A 13,018-nucleotide genomic window follows, 5' to 3' on the forward strand; every position below is an offset into this window, starting at 1 on the left:
CAATCGATTCACACAATTACCTTTACCTTTTACCCTCCAAACCCTAACTTTTCCAACCCCATCTTCTGTTCTTCGCTCGTCTCCATGGTGTTTGATAACGTTCTGAGTTGCTTGCTGACCTCAGAGCAACTCTAGCTCCATTAGCTCCGACGGGGTCCCTCCCGAGCTCTTGGTTCTAGGTTTTTGTCGTCTCCCAGGAGCACCGGTCTAACCGGTCCGCATAACTGGTCTGACCGGTCTGCGTAGGGAGGCTGCTGGTGTTGATCATTTTGACGATCTTGCTGCGCGTTCTAGCGCGTTCGAGTGTGTTTGGCGTGATACTGTGTCAACACACTTTTTAGCGACTCCACTGGGGAACGATTAATCTGGTTATTCAAAACCGATCTAATCTACCCTAGAAAAGATGGGCGTCATCACCGACCTTGACAAAGGTAACATCTCCACATCTATCGAGAAACTCAGCGAGGAGGAGCGCCAAGATTACTTGGTGGTCAGGGAGCACTTCAAAGCACAATTCTTGAAGGGATTCAAGAAAGATGAAAAAGGCCAGGTCACAAGGATTCAAGACTTCGTGATACCCTCCTTAACACTTAAGAATAAGCAAGTCGAGGTAATAAGCGATTTAAGCACTTCATCTTCCGACTTGTTTAGCCAGTTATCATCTATTATGGATCAGAAAATTGCCGATATGTATAAACTCATGAATGATTTGTTTGGTAATTTAAAGGGTCAAGTAGAAATTATGAAAAAAGGCAAGTCTGTAGATGATAATTGTGCTTTCCAAACTCCTAGCTTATCGGCTACGCCAGCATATTCTCATCAACCACAATACGGCATGCCGATGACTATTTTGTAGGGCAAACACCACCTCCTCCATCGGTCCACGCAGGACCGGTCAAACCGGTCCATGAGACCGGTCAGACCGGTCAGATGGGTCAGCTGACCGATCCAACCGATGCTTTGGTGGTTAGCCTGCCGATTGCATCAACTCCTTGTTCGGCAGCTCCTAGCCGAATAAATGAGTTGACAAATTCTGTGCCGCCTTCTCTTTCACAAGAATCTGGTTCTCCACACGAACCGATTTTTGATAATGTACATGGAAATTCTTTAGGGCGTGCACCAATGAATTCGGTTCAAACGATGGAACAAGAGGATCCCATAACACATCATCTTAATTCCACAGCACAGGCATCCACGAGTGGTAGATGTGAAGCCGATCTTGCTGAGATAAAAGAAGATCTGGCTGGGCACAATGAAGATAAATTGTCAGATTTAACATCGGTTAGACAAGACCAAGATGAGTCTGTCTTGGATTATTTCTAGAGATTTAAATCTATTAAAAACCAATGTTTTAATTTGACAATTTTTGAAAAAGGCTTCGCGGATTTAGCTTATAATGGTTTGCGTTCTTACTTGAAAGGAAAACTCGATGGCTTTGATTTTATTACTGTTAATCATTTGCAAATGAGAGCCATTGGTTTAGAATTTAAATTTAAGAATGCAAAAGATACTTTCGAGACTCATCAGTCCATACATGTTGAATGTAAATCTGATTCGGACGATGAGAAAAAGAAAGTTGCTGAGTTTATATGGCCATCAGAATCTAAGCCATGCTCTTGTTCATCGCTTAAGCCGATTCCAAAGAATCGGCAAGAACAAGCTTGTTTCACTTTTGATGTTTCTAAGTGTGATCGCATATTTGATGAATTACTTAAGAATGGAAACATCAAGTGTTCTCATGCCATACCGCCGCTTGAGGAGTTGAAGTGGTGTGCATATTGCAAGTGGCATAATTCTTTTTCTCATACAACTAATGACTGCAATATTTTTCATCGACAGATCTAATCGGCTGTCAATGAAGGACGATTGGCAATGCATGAGATGCAAGTTGACAAGTCATCATCCCTGGTTCATTCCATTGATCTAGATAATGCCAAGGTGCTCATTCGGCCAGAACAAGCCGAAGGAGCTAAATAAAAAATATTATCATTGGTGAGCCAAGGCCGAAGAATGTCAATGACAAGATTTTGGCCAGGGAAGTAACATTGGAGAAGACTCCTGATGGTAAGGAGTCATTAAAAATTACTGTCAAAGCTTCAAGACCTAGGGGGCAAGAGAGTTCCTCGCGAAACATGCGTTGGCCTACTGCCTAGGCATGACCGGTCAGGCATAGAGATGACCTAGAACTTTCAAGCCTAAGCACCCGAAAGTGGGTACTTGGAAAGTCAATGAGTCAAAAGTGCAAGGGAAATTAGCAAAGAAAAACTCACCTTTGTTCAATTACTGAACAAGTACATGAAGGCCGTTCCAAGAGTTTGGCCACTAAAAAAAGGGCCAAGTTCATCTCCGCGTCAAGGCAAGCATTCTTCTCCTAGGAGACAATCTAGCAAGCATAGGAGTGATAGCACTACAGTGTTCCCTCCTTAGAAAGTGTATGCTACTACGCCGTGGGCACCACTGGCATCGGGTTTTTCTTATCCAGCATGGGAGCATGAAGGATTTTGGATGTATTGTTATCCGATGCTACACCCACCATCTCACCGAAGGGAGGAGGATCACAGAAGACCTGTGTTAGACAAGGTGACACAAGTGCACGACCGATTGGGACCCCACCAATCAGGTCTGAGACGGCAGCCTACACCGGTCAGATCGGTCATAGCTGACCGGTCAGACCGGTCTCATCAGAGGCCGGGCAAAGCTCCTTTCCCAAGACAAGAGTACCGTGTCAAGGGAAAGAAAGTAGAAGTGCAGCCTACTATTGATCCAGAGAAAATTAAAACCGATGCTGTTGTTCAGATCGGTGATACTAAAGTAGCTGTTGATAATGTGGGCAAAAAACCGATGGTGTTTGGTAAATATGTTAATTCTCCTGTTCAGAGGCCGATCAGGGCTAATGATCATCAGGCCAGCAGCGGTAGTCCAGCTTCGAAGTACTTTCAACCAAGGTGGTGTCCTCCAGGGTTCACTCATACTCAAAAGAGGAAGCTGCATCGCCTACGCGTTCAAGAGAACAAGGAGCAGGAGATCAAGAAGCCGAGGGACAAACTATTCAATCAGTGCAGGCACATGGTCCCTCAGGGCAAGGTATGGAGGGTCAAAGCAGCTGACCAACTAGCACGACCGGTCGAGCCACCTCAAGCGACCGGTCTGACCGGTACATTCGACCGGTCTGACCGCCTCGAACAACCGGTCAGACCGGTTGACCCATCAATTCAGCAGAAAGCCGAATCAGCAATACCTGTTTCGGTACCTTGCAATGGAGAAACACCACTATCATTCTTGGTACAGGGTGATGAGGAGGTAGTGGATCATGAGGTCACACCAAAAACGCAGCAATATGGAGATCAACGACATTTAAGTGTTCGGGGGGCAAAATATTGTCAGATGATAATTTACCTCATGAAGTTTTTATTCAGTAGATTAGTTTGCAAGGGGCATTCAAGATTTTGACTATGCTCTGTTTCAAAATCTTGAGCTTTTGAAAGATTTAACATCAGTAAATAAAGCCGGATTAGAAGTCTTTTCAATTCGAGCTAGAAAATTGGCAAACTGTTAGTAATAAGGCATATTGATGCTCTTACTCTTATTCTTCGGTTAAAGAATGAAGCCGAATTCACTTGGGGGGCAAAACAGCAAGGAGTATTTGAGAGGATTGAGCAATACTTGTCTTCACCACCGGTACTCAAAGCGTCTAGGAGGGGTGTTCTTTCAGGCTTTATGTGGAGGTAGAGGACAAAGTTATGGGGCTGTTTTGACTCAAAAAACCGAAGGCAAGGAGTGTGTTATCATTTATATAAGCCGACGACTTATTGATGTAGAGACAATGTATATTTTTATTAAGAAATTATGTTTGTCTCTCTATTATATGCTTGTACCAAATTGAGGCATTATCTACTATCTAGTACTTGCATAGTAGTGTGTCAAACCGATGTGATCAAACGTATGTCGCAAAAGCCGATTTTGAGTGGTAGAATTGGTGAATGGGCATATGCTTTAGTTGAGTACAATTTGGCTTGAGAATCTTTGAAATCTATGAGAGGCCAAATTGTAGTGAGTTTTATTGTTAAGCATCGGATTAATGATCAGCATAATTTGGAAGTTGGCTATATTACTTGCACACCATGGAAGTTATATTTCGATGGATCGGTTTGTGATAATGGTCAAGGATTTGGTGTTGTCTTGATTTCTTCAAGTGGTGCTATCTTTGGGTTCTCAAACCGATTGAAAGAGGATTGCACAAATAATCAAAGTTGAGTATGAAGCTCTTTTATTTGGCTTAGAATTTCTACAATCTACAGGTGTGAAACATGTTGAAGCCTTTGGTGATTTACTTCTGGTGGTGCAGAAAGTATCCAATATATGCTAATGTTACAATGGATCTTTAAATGCATATCTTGACAAGTGCCTCGATATTATTTCTTCCTTTGATGAATATATTATAAGACACATGCCCGGGGAAGAAAATGGACAGGCTAATGCTCTGGCTCATCAAGCATTTGGCTACGCAATTGTGAAGAAATATCACATTCGACGTCGAAGCAAGCAAAAGCCCAGTTGAAGGTTATGGACGAACTGGTCCGACCGGTCGACGCAACCGGTCCGACCGCCCAGGCCGGTCTGACCGCCCAGGCTGTTGGAGACACCAATTCGGCTATGAAAAATGATGCAATCACTAAAAGCCGAAGATTAGATTTGGAGAGTTCCTATATTTTCTTATCTGAAGATTTTGGTCATGGTGTAGAGAGGAATATTCGGCGTATGGAACTCAAATATGTTTTGATCGATAGTGAGCTCTATCTTTGAACTGCCGAATATTTGTTTCTCAAATGTTTAGACTCGGATTAGGCCAAAGTTGCCATGAGGAAAGATCATGAAGGCATTAGTGGTATACGACAATCGGCTCCCAAGATGAAGTAATTGTTTAGAAGAGCCGAGTTTTTACCCTACCATGATGTCTGACTGTTTCAAATAATATAAGGGGTGTAAAGAATGTCGGCGGTTTGGTGATTTATAGTTGGTGCCCGCTACGTTGATACATCCTATTATCAAACTATGGCCTTTCTGAGGTTGAGGATTGGAGTTCATTGGTCAGATTAATCCTCCATCCTCAAAGGTGTATTGCTTCGTGTTAATTGCTACAGATTATTTTACTAAATAAACCGAAGCAGTTCCTTTGAAGGACATGATTTAGAGCTGAGGTAATATATACTCAGGCTTGTCTCATTTATACAAGATGACATGGTCGATATACAATATCGCCCTTGCAAAAGATATGATTGGTGCATAGGTGCTTTGCATTGTTTCAGTGCAAATTAGTTCTTGACAATAATCTAATCTTGGCCATTTGCATCGTGTTTGTGGCATATTAATTTATGAGGCCGATTGGAATATTTTGCACTAACAATCAAGCTGAATATGGTTCTTTTATTTCGGCTAGAGGTTTATGATTCATGGATAAGGCTGGTGGATGCTATATATATTCATTATACGCTCTCAGTTGTGATTATAGAAGACAAAAGACCGATTGCTATTCATTGTAATTGGGTCGGTTTGTGCGTCCATTGTCATTTGAAGTGTGAGATTGACTTTGGACCGTATTCCAAACAATCATAGCCGAAGTGATGTGTATTCAGGTTCGTATCTCACAGGAGATGCATGAGTATGAGCAGCAAGGTGAAACCATCGTCTTGAGCCATATCAAGATATGAGGTTAATCGGATTCCTTCATCATTAGAGACAAGATGTGATTGGTGCACAAGTACTTCACATTGTTTCAGTGCAGTTTTGGCTTAGAGAAATGTTACTTGATACGCAATCTTTATCAAGAAACAGAGGGACATATGTTGACACTCAAAATTGGCACGATTCAGGTTTTCTGGACGATCTGGACAGACCGGTCAGATCTCTTGTACAAACTGGTCAGATCGGTCAGGAAAAGTTTGTCAAATCATCAATTGGACTGCACCATTGCGTAGATCTCGTCGAGACGATCGAAATGTATATATGGAATGTCCAATTTGGAGTCCGGATGAGGAAGTTATGCCTCTCGGACTACCTGCACCCCGGTCTGACCGGTCAGACCGGTCCAGGGGCGGTCAGACCGGTTCGGAGACCAGTCAGACCGGTCTGAAATGCCCAATCCAAGTTAGGAGTTGTATTTTGACACGAGATTTATTAGGGTTTCGACTCCTAATGGGTACAGACCTCCCCACCCTATATATATGAAGGGCAACGGCCGATTGTGGTTAATCCCAATCGATTCACACAATTACCTTTACCTTTTACCCTCCAAACCCTAACTTTTCCAACCCTATCTTCTGTTCTTCGCTCGTCTCTACGGCGTTCGATGATGTTTTGAGTGGCCTGCCGACCTCAGAGCAACCCTAGCTCCATTAGCTCTAACGGGGTCCCTCCCGAGCTCTTGGTTCTAGGTTTTTGCCGTCTCCCAGGAGCACCGGTCTAACCGGTCCGCATAACTGGTCTGACCGGTCTGCGTAGGGAGGCTGCTGGTGTTGATCGTTTTGACGATCTTGCTGCGCGTTCTAGCGCGTTCGAGTATGTTTGGCGTGATTCTGTGTCAACAGGATGCTTAATAATGAATCAATGAAGGAAATTCTTGCAGGCATTTGTATAAGCTGTATAACTTCATTTGGAAAGGCCAAACATGTAAGTTTTTCCAATAATTAAGCAAATTCTCAAATGATTTTGTAAGGATAGCTTATTAAACAGTGTTGTACTTCAAAGTCCTTCATGGTGCAAATTTAGTAGCAACTGACATATATATTGTAAGAGAAACTGAATGTCCAATCAAATCGTAAGAGAAGATGAATAAATGATGTGGCGCACACACACATAAACACAAGCCATGCGGGAAATGGTCCCGGTGAGGGAAAAGGCCGTGCAACTAGAAGATTTCCATGCGAATGCTGCAGGTCTTGAAGCCATGTAGCACCTTTATTTGGCTGCACCAAGCCTGCGCGGCGTGGCCCGGCGCTAATCTTTTTTTTTTTCACATGGCCGCACTGCACCTGCGACGCATTTTTAGCTGGTCTTATTTGTTTAAGATCGAAAAAGTGTCTGAGCGATCATTTGGAGGATTAAGATGAACAAAGTCACAGTCTGAAATAACACGCGTATATAGGGACCGCACATCAGAATGAGGGCGAGCACTACTGTTACATTAGTAGCTAGGTGGATGCATGGCATGCTTGTAAAAGTACATAACAAGCTGATGATCAACCTGAAGATCACACACACCACACCAGTGGCAGTGATCTATCTCTCTGTCCATCAGTCAGTGTGGTCCTGAATTAGGACTTCGCAAAACCCCATCAGACCCGCATTAACTGCCCTTAATTATTTCGTCTGCCCCATCACTACCGGACTCTTTTGTGTTTAGCAATTTAAGACCCTGTTTGTCGGGGGCTAAAGTTTAGCCCCTATCACATCAAAGAAAATCATGCTATTTGAGAGTATTAAATAAAATATGTTTATAAATTTATTTTTGACAGATGAGTGCTAATTCGCGAGACAAATCTAATGAGTCTAATTAATTCATGATTTGCTACAGTGATGATACAGTAATCATCATCTAATTATGAATTAATATACCTCATTAGATTCGTCTCGTAGTTTAGCCCCAGGATTCTGTAATTTTTTTATAATTAGGCTTTATTTAATACTTTAAAATAGTAAGATTTTTTTGATGTGACAGGAACTAAAGTTTAGCCCCTGAATTCAAACAACCCCTAAGTCGCATTGCTGGTTTGTAGGAGTACTTCTCTACTGCAAAAAAAATCTAAGTAATTTCTATCGGACTGATATGCAAATCTGATCAATTAATTCAGAAGTCACAATTAATTTTATAGTAAAATTCGCACAGTTCATATGCAAATATGGAGATGATAATAAAATAAAGAAAGAATTAAGTCGGAACTCAGAATTTTATACTAAAACAATACACATTAATTAGTGTCGAATTTCTAATGGGAGTTCATTGATTTTTGAGGTTGCGAATGCGGATGAGGATTATTTTGTACTTTCTTACCATGAAAAAGCTAACTCATACAAGTATACACCAAAGAACCATGATTTCAGCAGAGCAATATTCTACTACACACGAGGGAAACAAGATAGATGCCACACCCTGCATACACCTATGACCACATAAGTTCAAGGAAGGTCCGTGGTAGAGACAATGACATGTTGTCCGGAGAGCAAACACATAGAGGAAGGGGTGCAACCATGGTCTGTGGAGGGGAAGAGGCTCTTTGGCACGGCTCCACGAGGAGCTCCACCACCGGCTCCTTGAGAAGCTCTAGCGCAATTTAGGCCCTCTTTGGCAGGGCTCCGGCTCTAGCTCCAAAACCGGCTCCAGCTGGAGCCCTGCTAAATGGTCCAAAATCCAGTGGCTCCAGGAAGCCGCACCTGGAGCGCTTCCGGCTTCCACTGGGGATGTGGAGCTAGAAAACGTGGCTCCACGCGGCTCCTCCCATCCGCAGACACCCTTGTCCCCGCGAGGGAAGCAGATGGAGGTATCGAGGCACAGCCAGCGCAGGCGATCACCGCGTCGCCCCGCACCACTGCGTGGCAGACCGCGGCGGAGGGAGCTTGCGGCGGAAGGACCTCGCTGCAGTAGGGGTCCCCAAGGCGACCGGTGGTGGTGGGGGGCCTCGAGGCGGCCGACGGTGTGGAGAAGGGCGGCGGCGAAGGGAGCTCGCGGCCGAGGCGGGGCCCGAGATGGCTGGCAGCGTGGAGAAGGGTGCCGCGGTTGAGAGGGCTAGCAGAGGGAGCTCGCGGTGGAGAGGGCCGAATGGATAAGGAGGGGAGGAGGAAAAAAAAGAAAATGTGAGAGAAAAAGAAAAAGAGAGGAAAAAAATAAGAAGGGAAAAAGAAGAAAAAAAGAAAATACAAGGAATGATAATTTAGATATTTTACTACCTTAATCTAATAGGTGAAATCGTTTTGCCTAACTTTTTTAAAATAGTTCCAGCTCCACCAGAGAAACCATTCCACAAGAAGAATTAGAGCGGAGCCGTTTTTGTATTTGATGCAGTGGGAGCTGGTGGAGCTGCAAAACGGGGATCCTCCGACTCCTCTTGCTACAGTGCAAAGCCGGAAGGAGCTGCGCCAAACTGGGCCGAAAAATGTGTGGCCAGCTCTGTTCAAAATACAAGCCGCATTTAGCTGGATAAGTTAAATTTTATATACTCTAACCAAGATTTAGTTAAACTACAGCTATATTTAGTGCATAAAGTTTGTACCATTACACTTACAGTTCATTTTTTTTGCGATAACATTACATCTGTTATTCAAAACACTTTTCACAGTATATCAGTCTTTTAAACTGTAAGTAACACACTAGATATTGTGTGGAAACAATGATCAAATTCTAAGTTTAGAGCCGGGTTAAAATAAAATACGTCGTGTATTCTTAAACAAAGTGCACTTACTAGACAACAAGTAGTATTCTAGTACTAACACGATTAATAAACACAATACGCATGAGCATAGTTTTTGTTTTCGAAAAAAAAAATCAACACTGAGATTTATTGAATTGTCTAAACATGTTCCCATCACATAATTGGTTCATTAGTTATTTGTAGACATAGGGTGGGGGATCATAACTCAATGCGATACTAGTTGCAAGTTACAAAGACAGATGAGGTAGGTAGCAAGATAGAAGATACTATCAAACATAAATATTTCGCCACCAATCATTTACTTGACAACAGTGAGCTGCTATAAATTCCAGCGCACCCCCTGTGTTCCAGCGGCAGAGGCAGAGCACCTCCATCCATCCATTGCCGCTCGCCACGCACGAGTACCGATCGCCATGGCCGGCGGCAACCTCAAGAACTTGGTCGTCGCCCTCCTCGTCCCGCTCCCGTCCATCTTCTTCTACTTCTCCTTCGTCCGCCCCGGGGGCGATGCCGATGCCGATGCCGGCCCGCTCACCTCGTGGTGCGCCGAGCACCCGCTCCTCCTGGCGAACATCCTCTTCTTCCTCAACGTCAACGTGCTCTTCTGGCTCGTCGGACTCCTACTCTCCAACCACTGGGTAAGACCTAATCATTCCCTTCAGCCCGGCCGCTTTCTTGACTTAATGTCCCCTCTGTATTTTGTTTCGTTTCCCTGCAAAGCACTTATGCCTGCGTTATGTTCGACGAAATGCCCACTGAGTTCTTGTTGTGTGTCCACTCCATTTGCGTTGCAGCTCATCGACCTGTACTGGACCGTCATCCCGGTGATGCTGCTGCACTACTACCGGGGCCACCCGGCGTCCGTGGCGGACGCGGCGAGGTCCGCGGTGGCCGTGGCGCTCACCTGGGTGTGGAGCGCCAGGCTCACGCACAACTACCTGCGCCGCGAGGGCTGGGAGTTTGGCAAGAGGGACGACTGGAGGTTCAACGAGATGCGGGGGCAGTATGGCAAGACCTGGTGGTGGATGTCATTCTTCACCGTCTACCTCTCCCAGCAGGTAGTGATTCCATTTCACACAATTGCTCACTGTAGAAAATGACAACCTGGTTATGAGCATTCTAGGTGGACAGTATCTTGCTCTGAATTCCGATTCACACGCTTGTTTGCTGGCAGGTGTTCCTGATCGGCATCTGCCTGCCGATGTACGCCATCTACTCAAGCAACCAGCCGTGGGGTATCTGGGATGTCATGGCGACCGCCACCTGCATTGCTGGAATTGTTATCGCTCACTTCGCCGACACCCAGCTGCACAAGTTCGTGACCATGAATGACAAACTGAAGCAGCTGGGCGAGCCAACTGTACCAACCCTTGAGGACGGCCTGTGGCGGTACTCGCGCCACCCTAACTACTTCGGCGAGCAGCTCTGGTGGTGGGGGTTGTACCTCTTCGCCTGGAACCTGGGCCAGCAATGGATGTTCGTGGGGCCCCTTGTCAACAGCATGTGCCTTGGCTATGTCACGGTGCTTGTGGAGCGGCGCATGCTGAAGCAGGAGCACCGAGCTGAGGCCTACAAGCTGTACCAGAGGAGGACCTCTGTGTGGATCCCCTGGTTCAGGAAGTCTGTCCCAGAACTGAAGCAGAAGGAGACCTAATCTCATGGTATAGCTTGCTATTTGGGCATTGCCCCTTTGTCGTCCAGGTTGTTCACCATGTTGTTGTTGTTCCATCCTGTCATGTCGAGAACTTGTCATTTCGTCCGCTCTGTACAATTAACTGTCGATAAATTGTACTACTAGATTGTATCGTGATCACCTGTTTAAGGTGTTAATTAATAATAATGTATCTAAATTGATCTCCTCAAGTTGCTTTCTGTTCATCTCATTCATCAGAAGGAACAGATATGATGATTCAAACTGAGATCAGACTATTCATGGCAACTGAAATTTTATCTAGATCACGCATACTGGTTGGCACTGCAATTTGTGTTATGGATCAAGTTAGTTGTTACATTCTGGTCACATCCTCCATTTCCCCCAATTTTGACAGGACGACAAATGTGCATATAAAAAATAGCTAAAAATGCAGTCAATTCTGTTTTCCTGCTGCTATCATCTAAGATGTTGGTTGATTGTATACTTCACACTCTCAGTCCTCGACAGTCAGAATGCTGCAGCTCACTAATACCATGATCAAGATCTTCCACCACCTTCTGAATGCCAGTGCTGCCTTGTGTGCCTTCCCACCTTCTGAACATTTGAAATGCAGTTATTGATCTACCGGCACCGACTGTTACTTGCCTCCGTTTGTTCTGATTCCCACCTTGTGTTACAATTGAGGCCATGACAGCAGCGGAGGCATGGAAGATATGATACAATTTGTTGGCACAATTAATTTGTAGCTAAAATGTAATCACGGTCACCGGTCAGTATCTAGTAGAAGGATTATGTTCTTTTGGTTAGGATAAAGTAATAAAGTTTTAGTTCAGATATTTCACTATATTAGCCCTGTCTAGACAGAGCATTAAATGAGTACTCTCACTTCATAGTAGATTAAATTTAGCTGATGGGTACTAATACAAGAAGTTGGCAGATGAATATGATGATGCTACCCACCCATAAAAAGTTAGGAACATTCGATTCCTCTCTTATGAACACCAACTTTTGAAGACTATAATAAAAAATATTCACTTTTGCAGTTACTTTCAAGCAGGAGCGGCGCCTTTGAACTTGTGTTATAGTAGAATGATTACACGGTTACTTTGCAGTGTTGTTTATCCCCAGCCAGCTGCTGCATATTCTAGCATGGCCCAAAAGAAGAGCAGCGTGCAGCACAGCGCAGCGCGGCTTGAATATACAAGTTGGTGAAAGAGGCCGGCCGCATGAGGCACTTTTAGTTGGGTTCATGATCTCTGCATCATCATCCGAGCTGTTTCTTCATCCATGGGCCCCCAGCTCTCACCAAGCTATTACATCTAATCTCTCCCGTTATCTATTCAACACACAGTTGTTAAACAGCTGAGCTGGGTAAACTTTTGTATGCTGCTCAATCCAACTTGATCTGCTTTTGGCACGCAATGATGTTTTATCAACTTTTGGCCAAAGAGAAAGCGGCCGCCGTTCGGCATTCTGAAACTCTGGTCGATGCTTGATGCTTCTGTTCCTGGTCCGGTAATAGACTGATGATACTAACCATAAAAAGCTTCCTTTTGTTCCTGGGTACCAACTTAATTGTTTTCACCTCTGAGTTATCTTATATGAAAACTACTGTATGCACTAATGCAATGATTTCAGTTTTGCCCTGGCCGTTCTGTATCTCTGTCTGTCGGTTTCTGCATTTTGCTGCTTTAGCAGTATAGCACGTCCCCTTTTTTTTTACAATAACCAAAAATAATGCATGGTCCTTTGGAAGGAGATGTACGCAGTTAAGCATCGACCTCAAACACGAGTGCGTGCAGCCAGCACGAAGGTGATGCCTGAATTTGGACCACATGTTGCAGAAGCTTCCATCCATTGGTCATCTCTGTTTCCAGTTGAGCAATTGCTTCAACTGCAAGGTTTCAGTTCGTATTTGATAGATATATATCCAGATCCAAAT

General features: G+C 44.3%; 1 protein-coding gene across 1 annotated transcript; it reads left to right on the top strand.

The window, feature by feature from the left end:
• The first annotated feature begins 9,680 nt into the window (after positions 1-9,680).
• LOC120639563 (uncharacterized protein C594.04c-like) lies at positions 9,681-11,285 on the top strand. Its single transcript, XM_039915425.1, has 3 exons — positions 9,681-10,060; positions 10,217-10,480; positions 10,597-11,285. Exons 1-3 carry the CDS (start codon positions 9,836-9,838, stop codon positions 11,074-11,076), a joined length of 969 nt encoding a protein of 322 aa, XP_039771359.1. The 5' UTR covers positions 9,681-9,835; the 3' UTR covers positions 11,077-11,285.
• Positions 11,286-13,018: the final 1,733 nt, after the last annotated feature.

The sequence above is a fragment of the Panicum virgatum genome, chromosome 7K (genome assembly GCF_016808335.1).
Source record: "Panicum virgatum strain AP13 chromosome 7K, P.virgatum_v5, whole genome shotgun sequence".
In the NCBI taxonomy this organism is placed as follows: Eukaryota; Viridiplantae; Streptophyta; class Magnoliopsida; order Poales; family Poaceae; genus Panicum; species Panicum virgatum.